Below are 24606 nucleotides of genomic sequence, written 5' to 3' on the forward strand. Positions count from 1 at the left end.
TACTATTGACTTCCCAATACAGAGCACAAACAACACAGCCAAATCATTGTTTCTTCTGTCCCCTTTCTGTGGAAGAAATGTGTCACACTTCTACATAGAAATATACACAGAAAACAAAAGGAGATGAAAACTTATTTGATATCCACACTGTCCTGACCTTTAGCCTCTGTCCATGTACATGCAATATGATGTGGTACAAGATAAATTTATCTTGAATATCACTGAACAACCACAAACATAATTTATACCCATTTCCAGAATCTGTGGACCCTCAATTAGTGCACAGTATGGAATATAAAATAGTTGCTGCATTACTGTGTCTTGTAAAATGTGCACTTTTCCACAGCAGACACCTGATATGATATGGATTAATTATATATAAACTATCATGCAATGACTGCATTCTGGTTACACTATTTAAGAAAGGAATACATAAAGTCGTAAATAATGAGGAAAATATTGGAAATTTCATTTATTGTAAATTACATTTTGATGCTTTGATATGTGCATATACAGAGTAGCCATATCTGTTCATTGTGAAACCACGAATTATTATAACAATCACTTTCATGCAGAACTATTCATGAGGATTGCAAATGCAGTGTGCCTCATGTGTCCACACACCACAAGCTCAAATTTCAGAATGCTTCTCAATGAGTTCTTCATTAATGTAGTGAAACCAGAGGTTAATGTTGCAGATTATGAGAACAATGTATGCCCCTTTGGACTAAATCATAATTCTGAATGCCTCACAAAATTCAAAACAGTTTCAACAGTAGAGGTAGAAAAAATTATATCAAAACTAAAAAACAAAAATTCTGCAGGTTGGGATGGAATACCAGCAAAATTCCTTAAATTTGTGTGTAAAATAATAGGATACCCACTATCTAAAATAATAAACCAAGGAAGCGCCCCAGAGGTGCTGAAGTATGCAGAAGTAAAGCCGTTGCTCAAAAAAGGGTCAAGAGAGGATATGGGGAATTATCGTCCCATCTCCCTCCTTCCAGTCCTATCAAAAATCTTTGAAAATGCTGCTGCTATGCAGATTCGAAATTTTATGGTGAAATATGATATTATTACGGAAAACCAATTTAGTTTCCAGCGTGGCAAAAGTACTATTGATGCAATTAACAAGTTTATCGACAAGATCAGTGCATCATTAGACAACCAAAGTTGCAGGAATGTTTTGTGATCTCACAAAAGCCTTTGACTCTGTAAATCGTGCACTGCTCATCTATAAGCTTGACAAGTATGGGATCAAGGGTAATGTTCTAAATTGGCTTACTTCATACTCATCAAATAGGAAACAAAGAGTTATTGTCTCAGCAAATTACTATTCAAAATGGAAAACAGTAGCCCAAGGCGTCCCTCAAGGCTCAATTCTAGGACCTATTTTGTTTTTGTTCAATGTTAATGATTTACCGAACAATATAAATGCGCCATCGATTTTATTTGCAGATGACACATCTGTATTAATTGAAAACCAGGAGCCAGAAAACATCCCTCTTTACATGACAAACACAATGAACAAACTAGAAACATGGTTCCAACTGAATGGATTAAGATTGAACATCCCCAAAACCCACATAGTCCAATTCAGAAAAAAACAGTCAAAGCCCCAAGAAATTAAAATAACTCATAAAAATCAGGATATAGAAGAAGTGGATTCTGTGAAGTTTTTAGGGTTAAACCCAGATAAAAATTTAAATTAGAATAAACATGGTCCGCAGCTCGTGGTCGTGCAGTAGCGTTCTCGCTTCTGGCGCCTGGGTTCCCGGGTTCAATTCCCGGCGGGGTCAGGGATTTTCTCTGCCTCATGATGACTGGGTATTGTGTGATGTCCTTAGGTTAGTTAGGTTTAAGTAGTTCTAAGTTCTAGGGGACTGATGACCATAGCTGTTAAGTTCCATAGTGCTCAGAGCCATTTGAACTATTTGAATAAACATGTTGACTACCTGTTAAACAAATTATGTAGCTTTGCATTTGCTATGCAAATATTAGCTGGTGCAACAGACATGAATACAAGGAAAAATGCATACCACAGCTACTTTCAATCAGTTGTAAGGTATGGTATTATATTTGGGGGAACTTCAAGCAATATATTGCGCATACTAAAGTTACAGAAAAGAATAATAAGGAAAATGTGTACTACCCATCCAAGGATATCCTGTCGCCCACTATTTGAAAAACAACAGTTATTAACAGTTCCCTCCTTATACATCTATGATATTATCATCTTTCTACATAGCAATTTAGAGTTATTCGAGAAAAACTGTTTCAATCACATGTATAACACGATAAACAAAGACAATTTTATGCTTCCCACTCATTGCTTAAACCTATATGTGCAGTCTCCTTCCGCAAGGCGTTTGATACAGTTCCCCACAGTCGTTTAATGAACAAAGTAAGAGCATATGGACTATCAGACCAATTGTGTGATTGGATTGAGGAGTTCCTAGATAACAGAATGCAGCATGTCATTCTCAATGGAGAGAAGTCTTCCGAAGTAAGAGTGATTTCAGGTGTGCCGCAGGGAAGTGTCATAGGACCGTTGCTATTCACAATATACATAAATGACCTGGTGGATGACATCGGAAGTTCACTGAGGCTTTTTGCAGATGATGCTGTGGTATATCAAGAGGTTGTAACAATGGAAAATTGTACTGAAATGCAGGAGGATCTGCAACGAATTGACGCATGGTGCAGGGAATGGCAATTGAATCTCAATGTAGACAAGTGTAATGTGCTGCGAATACATAGAAAGATAGATCCCTTATCATTTAGCTACAATATAGCAGGTCAGCAACTGGAAGCAGTTAATTCCATAAATTATCTGGGAGTACGCATTAGGAGTGATTTAAAATGGAATGATCATATAAAGTTGATCGTCAGTAAAGCAGATGCCAGACTGAGATTCATTGGAAGAATCCGAAGCAAATGCAATCCGAAAACAAAGGAAGTAGGTTACAGTACGCTTGTTCGCCCACTGCTTGAATACTGCTCAGCAGTGTGGGATCCGTACCAGATAGGGTTGATAGAAAAGATAGAGAAGATCCAACGGAGAGCAGCACGCTTCGTTACAGGATCATTTAGTAATCGCGAAAGCGTTACGGAGATGATAGATAAACTCCAGTGGAAGACTCTGCAGGAGTCAGCTCAGTAGCTCGGTACGGGCTTTTGTTAAAGTTTCGAGAACATACCTTCACCGAAGAGTCAAGCAGTATATTGCTCCCTCCTACGTATATCTCGCAAAGAGACCATGAGGATAAAATCAGAGAGATTAGAGCCCACACAGAAGCATACCAACAATCCTTCTTTCCACGAACAATACAAGACTGGAATAGAAGGGAGAACCGATAGAGGTACTCAAGGTGCCCTCTGCCACACACCGTCAGGTGGCTTCTGGAGTATGGATGTAGATGTAGTATATGGCAATGAAAATTCATAACAAGCTAAAAGGAAAGAATGTTCTGAGTATGAACCTAGAGACACTGAAAACAAAGCTTTATGATATACTTGTCAAACGCTGCTACTACACTGTTGAGGAGTTCATGAAGGATGAACTGAACATTTGTGCAGGGTAAATTTACATATAGTCTTGTGTGTAAATGTAGCCGTCCTTCACAAAAGGGAGAAAAGAAAAATAAAAGTTTATATTAATGTTAAAATTATTTGTACCAATTAGACCTAAGTTGTGTTATCCATTTTTTTTATGTGTCTCCTGTACACTAATCATATGATTAGAAATTGGATGGTTCAAATGGCTCTGAGCACTATGCGACTTAACTTCTGAGGTCATCAGTCGCCTAGAACTTAGAACTAATTAAACCTAACTAACCTAAGGACATCACACATATCCATGCCCGAGGCAGGATTCGAACGTGTAATCGTAGCGGTCGCTTGGTTCCAGACTGTAGCGCCTAGAACCGCACGGCCACTCCGGCTGGCTAGAAACTGTATGTTATGAGACAAATAAAACACTATTCACTAATGACCGCTACACAAAAATGCATGGTTTGCTGAACTAATTCAATATTGAAAACAGGAAAATCAAATGATATATAAGTTATCCTCATGCCTTTTGTCTTTTCAACCATGGCAATCATTAATTGAAATCTTATTGTTTCAGTTATTTCTCTGGCTATCGAGCCAATGAAATCCATGTGGTTGTCAATGGCAGATTTGGCAGCAGCTTGTTGGTGAGCCTGTTTCAAATATATTTTTTGTGCAATCAGTATGACTACAGCCATGTAACTATCACGAAACCTCTTCCTGTTTCTCCTTCTAATCAGCAGTCTGCTGGGTAGGAGGTGGTGGTGGTGGTGGTGGTTCTACTGGTACTGTTGCTGGTTCTGCAATTTGTTTAACAATGCACACTGGATTCAGTATATGTAAATCCAGTCTACAGCACTCCTCCACAAAGTGTTGTGGAGACTGCTGCATTTTTCTACTTTGTGAATGCAAAGACTCACTGCTTGAGTGCAAATTGCAGAACATACTGAAATTTATTGCAGTACTATAACCGAGTGAAATGCTTAACATCGCAATAAAACAGCTAAGTATACTGAAGTTTTGTAAAGAGTGTAAGCAGTAGTTCCCCAATCAGGGGTAGCTTTTATGATAATTTCTAAAATTTAATTCAAACTTTTTGTCACAGAATTTTAATTGGACATGCACAGTGTATAAGGCCTATAAAATTCAGTTTTTGCCTTAAGTAAATAGTTGGCTAACTTACCCATTTACTTTCATCATTGTTCACTGCTAAGGACTGTCCACCTAGGCACTGGTAGAAAATGGACTGCCAAGATCAGTAATTTATCATAGTATCAGAGCTAGTTTGTACATCTACAAAATTGTAAGTTCATATTAACCACAATAAAATTCTGGTGGGGAACCTACATTTCAATCCATTGGTCATTGAAGATTATGTATTTCCAAAAATAATCAGAAGTGAAAATCCACTATAATATTACCTATTTGCTGTATATGCATCACACAGTACTATTAAGTGCAACATTATCACAAGGCTGTGCTATAACTTTGAAAAATAACATATTAGAAAATATATGATTTTGTAGTTACATCGTTCAGCCCACTGGCACTCATCTTTGATGACCTCACTTTCGTGTGTTCAACACTGTACTGACACCACAAACCATGCATTTTTGTGTAGCAATCCTTGCTTGTAGCGTTTGGATGAATGAGGCACACACAATTTGCAGTCCTTGTGAGTGGTTCTGTGCAATAGTGTTTATTATATTATTTTGTTCTATTTACTACGTATAGACACAGTTCCTTCCTGTACACACATATCAAAAAGCATCAGTTGCTTCCTCGGTCCACTGTGGTGCCATTGTTTTGTATACAATGTGTACACAATGAAAGACAACAGGATGAAAGTGAATAGTGACGAAAGCATCCTGGTCAGGGTTTCAAGGCGTGGTGTCAGAAGTTGAAACATCTCACAATTGCCCATGGCAGGCAGCACTCAAAGCATTTTACGAGCAAAATAGCACTGGGTCTATCAAAGAAAACATGCAGAGTTCCCTGCAAGGTAGCAGCCTAGCAGACAACAGAGCCTACTTGGCAGCCATCACGTGAGCCAGGAAAAAAACTTACAGCAAATCCTACTCTGTGTGAGATGGGCTTTACTCTTGCAAAGAATGCAACCATAAAAATATATTATCACCTCTCTCGAGGACTAAAAACACTGGCAGATAATGAAAGTTTTAAGAACAAATTTAAATCCCTATTACTTCACAACTCCTATTCCATGGATAAAGTTGTCTCAAAGTTGCCCCATAGGGCACAGGCACCACGAGCCACCGCTCAGCTCGGTCATCGGCAGGTGCAGCTGGCATAGGCTACCCACTAAAGGATCCTATTGCACACTTTCTGAGTAAACATAAACCATTTGGCCAACACAGCACGTGGGCCTCAGCTGGTGCAGAAATGTCACGCAAGCTATGGCCCAACAGCCTTATTGCCGGAGCGTCAACTATTTGCCCATCTGTGCCTATGAGTATCCGGCTACTACCCAGCTAGCACATGAACTGGAAAAACCTATTGTAGATAAATTTCTGAGCTAAGCTGTATGTATGTGTTTGGGTTGCATTTATCAAATTTTGTTGTAAATTAAGAGTAATAACAAATATAGTTATATAAATGGACAGCATGTATCCATATTTTCACAGGGTAAATGTATCTTATTTGTCAAACAACTGATATGTTTCACATCTTGGTGAGTTGATGTGAACATGATCCATGAATCGCAGTAAAAAACTAAACTAGCACCCCGGTAAGCCACTATCAATATGGTGGTGCAACATAACAAGGACGTAATCAGTGAAAGGTTCTATAACCAAGATATCATGAACATAATTTGTTACAGCAGTAATGTTGCACTAGTATTAGTCTTAGTTGTAGGAAAGGGGAATATTGTTAAAATTCAGTAAATGCGCCGTTGGGCAATAAGGTCTGGGGCTGCCAGCACTGTGTGGTAATAGTCGGCAGCCAGTAGGCCAGACAGAGTAAACATGGCGCGGAGCTGCGGCGGCGTATTGCATGTATGATTTGTTTGGAGTGGTGAAACAGCGAGGCAGGGAGCTGCAGCATTGCTTTACGTTATTGTGATTTATGAGGCGAGGCAGTAGGCCAGAGTCGGGAGTAACGATGTGTAAGTGGCTGATGTACGGGAATTTACCCCTGCCATAGTTTCTGTCTCTCTCTGACACTACGTCAGAAGTGAGGGGAGAAGGAGGATAAATAGTCAGGCACTTTTAGCTTGAGAGGGTGTGTGCCTGGTCAGTCGAGAGTCGGTTTGGACCCGTGCTGGTCTACGCTTATAGGGGCCAGTCTGGCAAAGATGTTGTAAATAATCTGTGTAAACCTATACCTTGTTTCTATGTACTTGTTCGGGCTGTATTCCACCTCCAGGGACACAACACCGGGGCAGGACGGAATGGCAGCCAGGTACTGGGAGACAGCATGATCTGCCTAAAGGAGGGCAGTGACAGACAGCAGTCTAGCAGTCTGCAGCGGGTCCGGGACAGGCCACGTTCGCTTCCCTCCTTCCCTCCTGGCATACCAGAGTCCGGGCGAGACATATACTGGGGGGGGGGGGGGGGGGGGGGCGCCAGCCCTGCAGCAGCGCCAGGGACGGCGGCATATGTTGCCATCCGGCAAGCACCACTAGCGGCAAGTTGCGGCACAGCATCCACGAGGCCACAGGTTCGAGTCCAGACCTGTCCTGGGAGCAGCAGCGGCCCGAAGGCCCCGGGTGACCAGTACAACCACCTTCGACCCATGATCGGACAGAGCAGGCTAAACGGGGTGGAGGGCACTGGGGACCAGGGACTGTAACAGTCTCCGGAATCGTGGGCAGCTATGTGATGCAAGACGCGACGAATCGGCAGGCAGTAACCAGGCAGAGCGTGGCAGACTCCCAGCTGAGCGGCCTTGATGACGGAGCAGCGGCGTCACAGCATACCAGGAGTTGCTGAGCCGGCTGGACTCGTGGAAAAGTGCTGCGGGTGACACGCTGACACTACGCTGCACCCATCGAAGTACTGTAAATTATGTGAGTAAAGCAATGCTTCCGAATACCACTATATCACTCTGCACTGCCCCTTGACGCTATTGAACTTGCTCAGACTCCTGAGAAGAAACGGCACCATGGGCCCCGGCTTCAGCTCGGCCATCTGGAGTCCCGGGTTCGACCATCGACACCCGCAACAGGAAGTACCATAAAATTTCATATTGATACACTGTGCTAATGGTGTAAATAATATTTTGTACAATGCACATTACATGCTGAGTAAAATATAACACAAAAGACAAAGAGTGTGTATATAGGATCCAGTGAAAAAGCATGTCTCTCCATTTAAAAAAGAGCAGTAGTAAATATGAAATATAGTTTCATAAGTGGAGACTGTCACAGAATACATTTACCTTGGACAGCTTGTAAATATGCTCACAGACATAAGATCAAGAATCTTTGTATACAACAAACTGCTCTGTCAAGCATTTAGGTGACATTCAGTTATCTTTAAGGTCAAATATGGCAGTAAAACTGATAGTTTTTGTTCAATGTGCTCTCTCCTTGTTGACTCCCAGCTGTGAGAGCTGGACACTTTGTGAATATACAGGATGAAAATGATAACTGCACAGCGAAGCATGAAAAGCTCTATGTTGGGATTGACCCAAAAAATGGCATCAGCTCAGTTACTGATGCCAAAGACATACTGAAGAGAACAGCCATTAAGAAATGGCAATGGGGGAGAAATGGCAATGGACCAGCCATGTTGCCAGAAGAAATGATCACCAATGGACCCAGACCTGTGGAAGATTGTTAGAGTTAACTGGCTGAAATTTGCCCAAGACTGTTGCTCATTAAAGAAGAAGTTACAGACATACCTGAGTTCAGTGCTTGGAGTGGGCAAACCATTTAATGGGGCAATTAGATGATGATGATGATGATGATGATGATGATGCTCCTTACTACTTCTCATGTATGCTAATTACCACACACTAGACGTAACAAACATAGTCACAAGTATAAGCATCACCACTTTTCTTCCCATTTTTGTTAACAGGAATACAACTGCAATAGGAGGAACAGATGAACATGGATAAGATTGGAATGCAATTACTCACATTCTTGCTGAAGTAGTCATCTCGATATTCAGCTATACTGAGTCACAAGAACCACAGAAAACCTAATTCACGATGCCAGAACAGCATTTCAACTACTAGCTTGACTAGGTCGGTCAGTCACCGGTCGGTTAGTTGTCGGTCAGTTAGTCGATCTCTCTCTCTCTCTCTCTCTTTCTCTCTCTCTCCGTGTGTGTGTGTGTGTGTGTGTGTGTGTGTGTGTGTGTGTGTGTGTGTGTGCGCACATTTGTTGTTGTTGTTGTTCTATATGTAGGTACTAGAAACACACAGTACAGTATTGCAATGGACAGGTCACGTTTAAACATTCCTCTGCGTATACCCTATAGTGTTGCATATTGCATGTGGTATGGCTCACAGGCTGTGGCAGTCTGCTGTATGCCTTACAGCTTGTGCAGTGTACAATGGATATGTGCATTGGGACACAAATAAAACATTGATTGGCGACTCCATGGAGTGCTGTGTGCACAACGACCATATATGTTAAACTAAAAGGGAGGTCAGCGTTGGCCATAATATTGATGTTTTATCAATATTACGGCCAAAGCTGACCTTCCTATTAAATAAAATATTTATTTCCAAAAAGATGGAATTTTTCTTATCTATATGATAAAGTATAATTGAAGTAACAGCTGAGGAGAAACGGCTGCAAACATTAACAGTATCATCTTCACTCTGTTTTCCAAGCATGACTTGCCATTATTGTAGGGTACTAGAATATAAAACAAAAATACTGACTATGCAATTGTACACCTATTACAGTAAACCCTCAATTATCCGTGGGTGGATTATACACTTTGCAGATTATCCTGGCCTATTTCTCCCACTATTTTGCTGCTGAAAATTTTCCTTTAACCCAGGAGTTGTTGTGAGAGAGCAGTAATCTCACATTACTACAAGAGTGTAGTAAACAATGTACTGCTTCAACACTGCAAGACCTGGACTATATTTTGTTTCAAAGTAGTGTAAGGCAATGTGAAATAGGATTGTACAGTATTCATTGTAAGTACTGAATTTTCACATGTACTATAATGATTAAAGTAGAAATTATTATAAACATTAATGAATTTAATTACGATAATGTAATTAATTTTTATTTTCAAACAACCCTAATATATTATGGTGTACTTTAACTGCGCATTATCTGTTGAATTTGATTATCCATGGTCTTTAGGTCCCCAATTACTGCAGATAATCGTGAGTTTACTTTAATTCCAAAACATAAAAAAAATACTTCTCCATCACGGAACTTGTTATCTTCTTGTATTACAACACTGTATGTACATTTTTGCCAACATACGTTAAATATGCAGTAACAAAATATTTGACCTTTGCCAATGAACTGAATTTTCCCCACACTACATGTTTCAGAAGATAACTTCAGGTGTGTTTAGGTGAAATATTTACATTTTTCCCAATAATGCATAGCTGAGATACGTCATATTAACAACATATCAGTACCACAAGACATGACACTCCATGAAACATGCTCATTTAAAAGACCCATCATAATGTGGCCGGAAAAATAGGCCATGGAAGGTAGCTAATACAAAGAGATCACACAAAAAGACACAACTGTGCCATTTTCTTAAATATTTAGTACTTACCTAAATTGCAAGCAGTCAACTGGTACACCATATTTTTCAAGAAAATAGAATACTTCAGCTTTGAGTACTTTATCTTCTTCATTTATATTAAGCACAGGTATATAGTGTTTGGTTTCTTGCAACACAGCACTAAGGCCCTGTCTTATATATGCATACACTAGTGAGCACACTGCAGAATCAACATCACAAGTTTCATTGCCCAGAACTATAGTTACTTCCTCATTCATCTCAAAGTTTTCATGCTGGAACAAAGAAACAGGTATATTTAATGACTGTAGCACTTAATGATAGCATTTACTAATAATGGAAATGGCATTAAGGTTGGGAGGGGGGAGAGAGAGAGACAGAGAGAGAGAGAGAGAGAGAGAGAGAGAGAGAGAGAGAGAGAGAGAGAGAGGTGTGCAGTCCCCATACATTTTATATAAAATAACCAAAAGATCTCATTTTGTATTATGCAAGTTTTTCAATTCATTTTCACATGGGCAACAGGATATTAGATACAAGCTTCTGATTCAACTTTTGTATATGAGTATGTGTGTCAGTGAAAAGTGAACAGGTATTGTATGAGAATGAAGATGGCTAGTGATAAAGTGATTCTGACACAGTTCTGACTGAAATAGCACAGCACCTAGAAACATACTTTCAAAATGGCAATGACCACGCGATCATTCAATCATTATTAATGTCAGCTGATAGAAGACTGTGAAAGTATCCGCAGGCAAGAAGACATGTCACATCCACATCTCACTGTTAAGGAACATTGCTAGTTGCTAATGGTACTACTGACAGTATAATATATTTCTGTGGTAGTCAGGCACAGCCTATATTGGACATTGATACAAATAAGGGTCTACAGAAAACGCCTAATATGTATGCTCCCATGCTGACCAATGGGCTTCATTTAAGAACACAGTGCAAATGAGAACACTGTGAATGGACTATAAAAAAGAGTGAAAGATAACTGTATATCAGGTGAGCCACTACCCCCTCTTTCACAATGTCAATAGTTGAATCAAGAAGGCCCATTATTTCACAAGAATTGCTGCCACATACATTCAACTCCCTGTCTACCACTCAATGCATATGCTAAAGGATGAATGGTTATCGTCTTTCCTTCCATCTGTATTCCATCTAAGACTTTCCAGTATAATACAGAGTTAACAGTTTGATATGAACAGATAGCTGGTCATGTAAATAGAAAGCAATGGAGTTCCCACTCAGTTTTTGATCTAAATAACAAGTGAACTTGTTACATGCTTGTACTGCAATGTTGTGGGCATGTTTTTGCCAACATATGTTAAGTATTCTTAACATGATGGAATTAAAGGACACATTAATAATGTGTATCAGTTGCCCATCACACAGTAGCATACGCACAATGTGGGGTCTCGTTCTACTATTTCCGCCTTTGATGGATCCCGTCAATGTTCCATGAAGTAGTGTACTGTATAGAAATACTGTCTCATCCATAAACTGGTAAACCTGTCGAATTGTTATTAATGCTACATGTGGTTGGTTTCAATCCCCTGTCAGGTGGATACTGGTCCATCTTCTTCCCTCAGAATGTTGGCGGTCTCTGTCAGTCAACAGATGAGGTCGGCCTGTACCCTTCACGTTTCCACTTCACTATCACATTGGAAACAGTTGACCTAGGGATGTTTAGGAGTGTGGAAATCTCGCATACAGACGTATGACACAAGTGACACCCAATCACCTGACCACGTTCTAAGTCCCTGAGCTCCGTGGAGCGCCCCATTCTGCTCTCTCATGATGTCTAATGACTACTCAGGTCGCTGATACGGAGTACCTGGCATTAGGTGGCACCACAATGCACCTAATATGAAAAACTTATGTTTTTGGGGTGTCCGGATAGTTTTGATCACATAGTGTAGATGTGGCCGGTATGTTTTCGTTTGTATGTTCCAGTTGTAGATGTTGCATGTTTTTTTGTAATATGCTGCTCATTATTTGTGAATGTTGGTATTCATCATGTTGTTTACTATACTACAGTGGCTGTACAAAAATATGGTAACACTGCAAGAAATGCATTCTTGAGCATAAATGTACTTGTTAGCCAAGCCTGGAGGTTGCACTGTTGTACAAGAGCATGGTAAAAAGTAAAGCCTTCAAATTTTTTATTCTGTTCTCAATATCAATAAAAAGTTTGTTTTATATAAAAAAACTTTAAGGGTTATCACATAAAAAATCTGTAGGCATTACTTTCTGGCACACTCATATTTCACCATGAATGACATATGTGGAATGTCTTCAATACAATGCCAGTGTCAGTCATGGTCAGAACACTCTTCTGTACAGTTGTCAGATCATGATGCTGGAGCTAAGTGCATTTAAACATACATGAATTGTTGATACTCATAAGGTGGGTACTTCAGTAACCAAGAAATTTGTCATCCACTAAGTCAAAACACAGACGAACGTGTGTGCTGTGTGATAATAATGGACAATAATTGAAGATGATTCTGACAAAAAATAACAGGGTGACAGCTGCAAAAGTCACAGCAGAACAGAATGTTGCACTCATAAATCCTGTCAGCAGTAAAACAACATGAAGGGAGCTCCATAAGCAGGGAATTGCAATGAGAGCTGGAATTATAAAACCACTCATCAGTGATGCAAATGCCCATAACAGGAAAACACGGTGCTGAGATCATAAAACCCGGACTATACAGAATAGGAAGAATGTCATTTGGTCCACTCTATGAATAGGGGACAACTGCTTCCTATCGATACTGCAAAACCAGTGCAAATAAGAGTTAACATTTGCTCAGATAGCCATGTGTGTTAAAGCGCCGCTTCTGGGACAGGGTAATTTGCTAACTCTGGATCGAACGGGCCTGGTGGATTGACAAGGATTGATGTACCTGTCCTCCTGGATGAGGTTTTTAGACAATATGTGAAAACGGCGCTAGTACCAAAGTGCCACTGCAGTTAGATGATTTCACAAATTCTGAAAACTTTCACATGCTGTTACATGAATAGACAGTTGGGGTACACACACTCCATCCCAGGGAGTAACAATGTTGTGACAGGAAAGGCACCCGCCACCCTTTGAATCAACCATATCAAATCCATTAATTACTATGACGACCCTGTACTGATGCGACTCATTTCACACTGTTACCAACTTCTGGCCAAGTTTACATCCCAAGAGTGAAAGATTTTTATTGGTGGGAGGGGGGAGGGGGGAGGGGAGAACGGTGACGATTTTGGCAGCCATAGCCATACTGCAATATTTCATGGGCCCTATGAATACAGATTACTGCAAAGGATTATGTGAACATTTTAGCAGATCAGGTTCATCACATTCTACAATGTTTGTTCTCCAAAACGACAAGACCCCTGTTCAAACAGCTCACATCATCCAAGACTGGTTTTGAGAGCATGAGGATGAATTGTTGCTTCTCCCCTGGCCACCACAGTCTCCAGCTCTCAAATTATTGAGCCTTTGCGGTCTACTTTGTAGAGAAGGGTGTGTTATCACCATCTACCTCCATCATTACTTGAACTTGCCACTATTTTGCAGGAGAATGGTGTAACAGTCCCTTGAAACCCATAAATGATCTGTATTTATCCATTCTGAGATGATGGAAAGCAGTTTTCAATGTCAATGGTTTTCCTACACTGTAATAGGCATGGTAATATATTGTATTTGTGGTGTTTACGTATTTTTGTACATGACTGTAGGTCAGGCAGAGGTGGTAATCCACTGAGAAGAATGATGCTATGCATGTATAGAAATTTTTTGTGCAGGGGTGTGGTGACAGACTGAATTGTATCATAGCCTGAATTCTCAGTTAAATTGGAAGTTGATAGCTAGGTTGCGAGTTGATGCAGCGAATGAATGCAGAAGGGCACTTTCTTTATACACGCTGTGTGTTCTATACTTACACTTATATCACTGATCATAACCACTGTCTTCCTGCAGCACTAAGATATTTTCAAGTTTTTAATATGTTTTAAGTTGTTAATAACAAGAACATTCATGTCCCAAATTCCTATATTTCTGTGAAAGTCCTGTTAGTTTGCACTATTTTACAAGAGCTACTTCTTTTAAGGTTTAAATGGTGTGAAATGGAAACCACAGAGAAAATAAAAAATACTTTATTTGCAACATTTAACTACACCTTCCAGCTATTTCTCTATCGAGTCACTGATTCTCTGTTCTGGTCTGTAGCTCAATATATGTGCCAAAATGCTGTCCTCATAGCAAGCAATTCATGTGAGCAAACAGATGAAAATTGGATGAATCCAACTCTGGGGTGTATGGTGGGTTATCAAACACTTCCCATCGAAAACACTGCAGGAGCACCTTTGTTGAAGCTGCAATGTGCAGCTGAGCATTGTCAGGAAAAGAAAACAATGCCTGATGACAACATTCCTCTTCGCTTGTTCTGAATTGCTCTTCACAGACGGTTTTCTGGAATTGCCTGATCCCCTCACTGAAGGAGTTCATCGGTTGACGCTCACTTCCTTCCCTGACAGGCCTCATGATGAATGTTTGTACATCCTACTTCAAAGTCATGCACCGTTGTCACATATTCCCACCATGCATGACTGTTACACCATATGAGCTGCATGAAAACAGGAATGTCTCAGCATGAAGAAATATAACAACAGCCTGCACGTCTCACTTGGCGGGAGGCACTATCGTTCTATACACCTTTCTATGCTCACTGTGCACTCAGAACTGAAAAGAACTCAGTGACATGATCGTCACACATATTAGAGACACTGCACAACTTATCTAGACAAAGATTGACTTGGTGATCTGCGGGTAGGTGTACACATCTCTTGTAAGGTGCAACAACACAGTAATCAGACCACAAGCATTAAACGCATTGGAAACCTTGATTATTAGAGGCAGTTCAGTAACTCAAGACACAGAAATGCACAAAAGAACAATTGTATGGAAAATTTATGCCTCAGTCTGCATATCTGAATATGAGGTGAGAAAGAGATCTTTATGTCAACAAACTGTGGCAGTCTCCGACACTTTCAGGAAGGAACAATTTAAGTTCTATAGCCATATCCTTTGAATGGATGATGACAGGCTGACCAAAATATTTCTATCTTGTCATCTCAGTGACAGTTAAGAACTACTGGCTGCTTGAAACTGAAAAAGTTCGTCAAATAACTGGCATCACAAATGACATGTAACACAACAGATTTGCGTCCAAAATAACTGGCATCACAGATGACATGTAACACAACAGATCTGCATCCAAGACATTTGTCAAGAAACACACACTCAGAAGTAGGACCAGACAAATGTCAACAGAAGAATGGATGTGATTTTGGGGGGAGAAAAAGAAGAAGAAAGCAAACCCATCAGCTAAATAAGTTCAGTTGCATTCCTCAGTTGAACATAAACATGTGAAACAATAAAAATGACCCAATGGAACTTGGATCAGGTTATATATAGTGTGTTCATAATGTAACAGGAATTTTGTAATTCTGTGTAATTTACTGGTCCAGTCTGAACAATTTTTTGTTGTTGTATACGTAAACATAGCTAAAAAGTATCTGTAAAGTGTTAGCCACACTGTTCTGTTGTCAACTGTCAAAAATGTTACTTGTGTTTTCAGTAGCACTGAAAATTATTTATTCCATATAAAATGGATTAGAGTATTTGAATTAAAAATTGCTGTAAGAACAGAACAAGGTACAGCAAACCTTTTAATTTAACCTAGACCCTCAAGGTAAACTATTGCCAGTCAAACAATTCCCAGATAGTTCCATCACCAGAAGTTGGCTTGCCATGGGAGAGGTGTTTGCATGTAGTTCCTGAGCACTACACTGTGCACCAGAATCTTCACTCAGACAGAAATTGATGAATACATAAAGTGACAAATATGTTAACTGTAGAGCTGCTCGGAAGTTCAATTCTGAAAGGAGGAGGAGGAGGAGATCAGTGTTTAGCGACCTGTCGAAAATGAGGTCATTAGAGACAGAGCATAAGCTTGGATTAGGGAAGGATGGGGAAGGAAATCGGCTGTACCTTTTCACAGGAACCATCCCGGCATTTGCCTGAAGCGATTTAGGGAAATCACAGAAAACCTAAATCCGAATGGCCACATGCAGGTTCTAACCATCGGCCTCACAAATGTGAGTCCAGTGTGCTAACCACTGCACCACTTCACTCAGTTCAATTCTAAAAGAATGCCAAAATTGTTTGACACTATTGAGAGGTCAGTGTCCAATCTTTCATGTGCTTTCTATGATACATTTAGGAAATGTAGCGTCATCTTCAAACAACGAAGCATCACTGACAACTGAAAAAGTAATAGGTTGTTAGTACACTCTATACTGTAGAACATTAGAAAAAGGGATTAACTGAAGTCTTCAACACTGTTTCACTGACTCTGATCCAAACTGCCACCTTTCAATCTAATCTTGGTCTCAGACTGCACTGCAGATCAGCATATCAACACAACTAAGTTTTAGTTCTCACTTTTGTTAGCTTCACCAACGCGCAAAACCAAACTGTCACCTTTCAACCTGATCTAGACAATGGGCTACACTACAGATCAGTCAGTCACCATAATGTGCATCCCAAAAATAATACTGTCAGTGTTCTGCTCTCTTCCCATTTGCATACGTAGGGTGTAACATGCCACATAAACCTTACAGCACAGGACGAAGCCAAGATCCACTATGGGTAGCTTCAGTTGAGCCAGAAAAAGTGCTCGTGAAACTAAACCCGCTAAGAAACAGTTTTTCCCCCCTATTTAACTATTTTGACAATTGTTCTCAAGAACTAAATGTAGAAACAAAAGTCTGACTTTTAGCTACATCATTTTGTCACGTGATTGTCACAGCACTTACGAGTGTGCAACAGCAATTTATTCACCGATGGTCATCACACCTTATTGTGTTCAGTTATAGTAACACTTTTAAGTGTAACGTGTCAACTAAACGGATATTTACACCAACAAGATTTTGCATTAGTGTGTGATAATGTTGCCCACACCTCCCCACACCACATCCTCCTCCTCTTCAAAACGTTGCCTGTAGTGACAAAATGACCTGTAGCATAGCCACCAAGTGAGGCAGTGCAGTGGTTAGCACACTGGACTCTCATTCGGGAGGACAGCAGTTCAAAATCACATCCGGCCAGCCTGATTTAAGTTTACTGTAATTTTCCTAATTTGCTCCAGGCAAATGCCAGGATGTTTCCTTAGAAAGGGCACACCGATTTCTTTCTCCATCTTCAAGAGAATCAGAGCTTTTTCTCCATCTCCAATAACCTCGATATCAACGGGATGTTAGACCCAAACTTCCTTGTGATATAGCTCAAGGTCTAGGTTAGGTTGGAAGGAAAAAACATGGTGCCGAGTAGTAAAAAAAATTGTGGTAATAATTTCATATATGGCTTAGCATGGGTTCTACATCCACTTAAATATTTAACACATTTTTGTTGTCAATAATAAACTGCAATGTAAATACCAAAAAGATGTGCACACAATAGAATTTGGGTGTATATTATAAACATATATTATGTGTCAACAATGAAGTCTGCAAAGGGTGGAGGAGTGGCAAGTGCTATGTACCTAATTACATGTTTTATATCATTAGCAGAAGCAACTTACTTTTATCTGAGTGGATGATTTGATGCCTAAACACTTTGATTAAAAGAACCTTGTGACTCCCAACAAGAAGCAGTGTTGTCATATAATCTTATATCTTCTAATGCAGTGATGTTGCCTTTTCAGTGTGTATATGTAATGGATTGCAAAATATAATTTTCTATTTTTTTTTCAAAGCCTTGCCAAATGACAAAAGAAAAAATTATCATCACACTAAATAATTATAATGTTAATTATGCAGAAAACAATACCATAGTACGAGAAAATTCTAGAAATTTATTTATGTGACATTATAAACCGGTATCTTAAGTTCCTTGAAGATTTTGTATGTACATCTAAGACAATATAAACACAACTCCAGTCCTACAGGGACGTTCTGTCAACCGTGTGGTCAGTGATGTTCACTTTCACATAATCAGCAATGTGCAGCCACTTCAATCAATTCAGCAGCAAGGTAAAAACTGTCAATACAATGAACGTAACACCTCTGGTATTTTATTGCAACTTTTACTAATCAGAACGGTGTGCCATGTTCGAGTCACCACTTCTGATATAGTCAAACATATTTCAAAGATTACTGACGTTATTACGCTAGTTTGTGCTACGTACGTAAATGTTTAAATGGAGCCAGACATGTCTGAAAAATGTAAATTGTATCATTTACGACTTGTAGCCTTGTGCCTCAAAGTCACGAACATCCACCCCAACACCACACCACCTACAAATACGACCCGTTTCAAACACACCGCGCCACAATGACGTCACACAACGCATTTACTTTACGGGTCAAAGCAGATCGGTGGTTAGCAGATCGGTGGTATGAGACGCGTCCCTTGACCCCACTAAATTTAGCTTTACGTAGGCATATCACAATCTGAAATTCTGACAGGTTAACAAGTGATCAACAATAACGTTAAACGCACGACGCGCTATGCTCGTTTACTACAACTGAATTACATAAAATTTTATTTCATAGATACCAATAATACGGAAAGATTTCGCTCATACGTTAAATTGCTCCAACGCTAACAAGTAATACATCCAAAATTCTTATTTTCTATCGCCTATTCAGTGATTTATTTTGTTACACATATTTCTCGAACTGCACTATCAGAAGCAACAGAGAAACAAAAGCAATTGTCTCCAAAACATAATAAAATGATACTCTATAATTAAGATAAATTAAAACTCGTACAGATAATGTTCACTATCGGATATAGCCAAATCTGCTCACCACTCCTCTTATTCAGAGCCAGGTATTTTTTATTTATTTAGCATCCTTGTGTCTCAGTATCATAAAATGATACAGGATTGTCGCACCTTACATAGGTAATATAGCATGAAACAATACACACAACAACAGACATAATATACTAAATCAGAAAAATAAGTGAATACAATTCTTCCAACTAGCACTTCAGGTTACGACGATGTACGAAAAAAGCTGCCCTATTTGGAATGCTGATGATTTAAATAAAATTTATCTAATGTAAGAACTTACTGCAGCGTTTTTTAGGTACTGCCATTCCATTTTTTCTACTATGTGTACATAAATATGTATGCAAAACGCAAACGTCGTCTACATCCAAGTTACCGCCAAAATTTTTGTTAGCTTAGTTGCAAGGCATTTCCTACCAAAGACATCAGACTCACTCGATTCGTAAACTCATAACGATCTGCCTGCGCAGACATATACGCAAAAGACGGTGCATGTTGTAAATTTGGTATGTGTCCACTACACAACTTCCAATATACTGTTCGCCCGCTATCTGCCGTGAAGAAAAAATTCAGTGGCATTACAGTTTATTTCATTTATATGATATGCTAAAAGCAAGTCTCGAACATAAGACTAGTTTAAAGACAGCCACGCGGAAGCTTATCACTGAATGAATCAGCTAATAGCGTTAGACACAGTCCAAGGGCGACTTACGGATAAGAGAGAAATACTCGAATATATTGAAAATTTTTATAATAACCCGCACAGTAAAGTTCATAATGATATCTTAATGCTAGATGACTGGATGCCTCGGTTTCTCAAATACCAGAAATACTTCCCTCAGAAGTCAAACATAGTAATCATAGTACCCAAGAAAGGAAGAACAAAAGATATAAAGAACTCTCAGCCTCCTGTCCCTACTGTACAAAGTTTTTACTAGAATTTTGACTACGAGATAGAGCACTACACTTAATCTGGCCCAATCCATTGAGCAAGCTAGCTTCCAACTTGGGTTCAGTACAACCGATCATATCCTCACTCTACACCAAAACTGATAGTAGAACAAATTAGCACCATCTACCTCTTTGTCTTCCCTTCATAAATTTCGAAAAGGCATTCGATTCAATCAGTCACCCAGCTGTGTTTGAGAGACTAACAGCAAGGAATAGAAAAGACCTATATTACAGTTTATGGAGAAGAAATAAAAACTTTGAGGTTCGCCGATGACATTGTAATTCTGTCAGAGACAGCAAAGGACTTGGAAGAGCTGTTGAACGGAATGGACAGTGTCTTGAAAGGAGATATAAGATGAACATCAACAAAAGCAAAACGAGGATAATGGAATGTAGTCGAATTAAGTCGGGTGATGCTGAGGGAATTAGATTAGGAAATGAGACACTTAAAGTAGTAAAAGAGTTTTGCTATTTGGGGAGCAAAATAACTGATGATGGTCGAAGTAGAGAGGATATAAAATGTAGACTGGCAATGGCAAGGAAAGCGTTTCTGAAGAAGAGAAATTTGTTAACATCGAGTATAGATTTAAGTGTCAGGAAGTCATTTCTGAAAGTATTTGTATGGAGTGGAGCCATGTATGGAAGTGAAACATGGACGATAAATAGTTTAGACAGGAAGAGAATAGGAGCTTTCGAAATGTGGTGCTACAGAAGAATGGTGAAGATTAGATGGGTAGATCACATAACTAATGAGGAGGTATTGAAAAGAATTGGGGAGAAGAGGAGTTTGTGGCACAACTTGAGGAGAAGAAGAGACCGGTTGGTATGACATGTTCTGAGGCGTCAAGGGATCACAAATTTAGCATTGGAGGGCAGCGTTGAGGGTAAAAATCGTAGAGGGAGACCAAGAGATGAATACACTAAGCAGATTCAGAAGGATGTAGGTTGCAGTAGGTACTGGGAGATGAAGAAACTTGCGCAGGATAGGGTAGCATGGAGAGCTGCATCAAACCAGTCTCAGGACTGAAGACCACAACAACAACAATATTACAGTTTTATGCAACATACACGAAACGTCAACAGCGTTTGTAAATTTACTTGAAGAAACCAATGATTTTTCAGTAGAAAAAGGAGATTCTATACTTCCAGAAATCCTCGAAAAAGCGACGAAAAACAAAGAGAATCCAAATTCCGGGGAAGAGATTAAACAACTTGAGGATCGCTCATGATTTTGTTCTATTTGCAGATAGTACAGAAGAACTTCAAAAACTGGTTAGTGAACTTGCATAAGTCTGCTCTGAAGCTGGCCTAAAAGTGAACAATAATGGAACCAATTTCATGATGAATAAATGAACACAAGAGGGCAGTATATCTGTTGGAAGTATGCAACTTCAAAGAATCACAGAATATGTCTATCTGAGTCAACAACTAAATATGAAAGAAGACCTAAAACCAGAAAAATTTCCTCGTATTAAATCAGACTGGCAAGCTTATGGTAGATACTCATCAGTTTTGAAGTCCAAGATGTCGGCCAAGCTGAAGAAGACAGTCTTTGACGAATGCATACTTCCACTAATGATGTGGAATATGGACATTAAATGTGAGATATGGACATTAAATGAGTTGTCAGAAAACGAACAGTAGCCCAAAGAGGAATTGAAACATGAATGTTGGGGTACACAAAGAAAGACAGAAAGAAAGCAGCTGATATCCGACAGATAACAAACGTCTGTGACATAAAGGAAAGAGTGAATACCTTGAAATGGCAGTGGCCTGGTCATGTCGGCAAAGCATAGATGCCTTGTGGTCAAGACAGGTACTAGATTGTAACCCAGTTTAACAAAAAAAAAAAAGCTAAGAGGGAAACCACCAGACAGATTGGACAGAGACTTAAAGAAGACATCCGGAGTGAACTGGCAACAGAAAGTTCAAGATCCCAGAAATAGAAGAACCACAGGGATCCTACATTATGCGCCAACTCCAAGAGGCCACAGCACCGAGTGATCAAACTGGCTGATGATGATGATCATCATCATCATCATCATGACTGTGATAATGATGATGATGATGATACAGCAATGGACGAAAGTCTATTTCACAGTACTCGAGTCGCCATTGTTCCAAATCCCTGTCAGTGTCTTCTAGAACCTCATTGACACCATCCTGGAATTCTGTGGTGTAATATCCACGCTTTTGACAGGCGGTTATATTAATGTGACTGGACCGTGTGCTGCTTTGTAATGTTGCGACATTTTAAATCCAAGCTTCTACCACGAGGGACTAAGTGCTGAGTTTGCAAAACGCTGATACGCCCAGTACTTACTTATGACTCAGAAACATGGACAATTACAAAGCAGGGTGAAAACAAACTGAGATAATATGAATGAAGCATATTGAGGAGGGCGTTTTGGACCTGTATATGAAAATGGGAGCTGGAGAAGTCGAAGGAATGACGAACATTATGACTGCTATAAAGAAGATGATGTGGTCAAGTTCATAAAGCTGTGTAGACTGAGATGGGCTGGACATGTAATGTGACTTGATGAGACAGATTCCACAAGGAAAGCCTGCTGCGGTGAACCTGGAGGAGAATGAGCAATAGAATGACATAGGTTGAGGTGGAGCGACGAGGTTGGAGAGGATGCTGCCCAAGTCGGTTGCCATAACTGGAGGTCCACAGTGAATTCCAGAGAGGAATGACAGAATATTATTGAGAATGCCAAGTTCCACCCAGATATGTAATGCAAATGGAAGAAGAAGAAAAGACTGTGTGTGTTACCTGATCTCCCTATAACTTACTCCTATTTTTTGCAGATTTTCGAACATCTTGTAGCATTTGAAACTGCCAATTGCTTTTTCTAGTTCAACAAATCCTATAAAGCTGTCTTGCTTTTTCTTAAGTCTTACTTCCATTATCAACTGCAATGTCAGAGCTTTCCACCAGGTGCCTACGCCTTTCTGACAGCTAAACTAATCGTCACAGAACAGACCCTAAATTTCCTTTCCCATTCTTCTGTATATTATATTTGTCAGCTAGTTGGATGCATGCCCTTCTCAGCTGATAATGCGATAGCTGTAGCCCTTATCTGCCTTCGCTATTTTTGGTTTTGTGTGAATGGTATTTTTCCAAAAGCCTGATAGTATGTCTTCAGTCTCACGCATTCTATACACCAACGGGAACAGTTGTTTAGTTACCACTTCCCCAATGATTTCAGAAATCCACAGGAATGATATCTATCCTTTCAACCTTATTTGATCATAAGTCTTTCAAAGCTCTGACCCTAATAATAGATCCCCCACGTTTTCCATACCAACTCCCATTTCTACTACTATCACATCATTGGACAAGTCTTATTCCTCATAGAGGCGTTCAGTGCACTCTTTCCACAAAACCATTTCTTCATCAGCGTTTCACACGGGAATTCCCATTGTACTTTAAATGCTGACACCTTTGCTTTTTAATTTCACCAATGGTTATTTTGTCTTTTGTGTATGCTGAATTATTCCTTCCAATGACCAGTTCTTCTTCATTTTTTTCATATTTTTCCTGCAGCCACCTCATCTAGGCTTCCCTGCATTTCCTGCCTACACTATGTCATCAAAAGTATACGGACACCTGCTGGAAAATGACTTACAAGTTCGTGGCGCCCTCCACCGGTAATACTGGAATTCAATAGCCTTGATGACAGCTGATGCTCTTGCAGGCATGCATTCAATCAGACGCAGGAAGGTTTCTTGGGGAATGGCAGTTCATTCTTTACAGAGTGCTACACTGAGGAGAGGTATCAATGTCGGTCAGTGAGGCCTGGCACGAACTCAGCGTTCCAAAACATCCCAAAGGTATTCTATAGGCTTCAGGTCAGGACTCTGTGCAGTGCAGTCCTTTACAGGAATGTTATTGTCGTGTAACCTGTGAGGTAATGGGCCAGTTGTGGCGCCCTGGAAATATTATATGTTCAGAGTTGGGGTGGCGGCACAGGACGCTCGTCAAAGCCGCGACCCAGCAGTAAACATGTGGTGCCGAACGCTAGCCGAATGAGAGGGGTAGCCCCAGTGCATGGTCCAGCCGCATGGCTGGGAATTCCGCTGTGATGAGGATGGTGCTTTGTGTCGATGAAGGAGATGTCTATGCCGGGAGTGTCAAAGATGGCGGACTTAGTGAAACCATAATGGCAAACATTTCGCAGTTTGTATAGAAATTAATAGTAGCCAGATGAATCATGATATCTCAAAAGGAAACATGTACATTACTATTATTTGCACGATGATTCTGATGGTGTAATCAGATTTTCAATATCTTTATTACTTTAAAGTTTAGTATCTGACGGTAAATTATACAAGTAACACCCAGCAACGAATTTCCAAAATTTAAACGCTTTATCCGATTTCGTCGATCGATGTGTCTTTAGAAAGCTATTAGTGTAAACCTAAATTGGTATAAATTACAGGCATGTAACTTGAATAGTACATGAGTTATTGGAGGTCAAAGTGGCTGATTACTATCTATCGCGTCTGGCCATAAGTACTCCACAGTTACACGAAAAAAAGGTAGC

The 24606-nt window shown here is 39.9% G+C and overlaps 1 protein-coding gene across 7 annotated transcripts in view; it reads right to left on the reverse strand.

Moving 5' to 3' along the window:
* LOC126470497 (exopolyphosphatase PRUNE1-like) overlaps positions 1–19497 on the reverse strand; it is a 1085806-nt gene extending 1066309 nt beyond the window's left edge. For 5 of the 7 annotated variants that reach the window (XM_050098372.1, XM_050098370.1, XM_050098376.1 and 2 more), the window contains exons 1-2: positions 18494–18577; positions 10278–10519 (exon numbers count right to left, since the gene is read on the reverse strand). In XM_050098372.1, the coding sequence (XP_049954329.1) occupies positions 10278–10519; positions 18494–18544 (293 nt within the window). In that variant the 5' untranslated portion in view covers positions 18545–18577. Of the gene's footprint in view, positions 1–10277; positions 10520–17887; positions 18013–18493; positions 18578–19385 lie in introns of those variants that run through there. The other 2 variants (XM_050098375.1, XM_050098373.1) reach the window with 2 other exon arrangements.
* Positions 19498–24606: the final 5109 nt, after the last annotated feature.

The sequence above is a fragment of the Schistocerca serialis genome, chromosome 3, assembly GCF_023864345.2.
Source record: "Schistocerca serialis cubense isolate TAMUIC-IGC-003099 chromosome 3, iqSchSeri2.2, whole genome shotgun sequence".
In the NCBI taxonomy this organism is placed as follows: Eukaryota; Metazoa; Arthropoda; class Insecta; order Orthoptera; family Acrididae; genus Schistocerca; species Schistocerca serialis.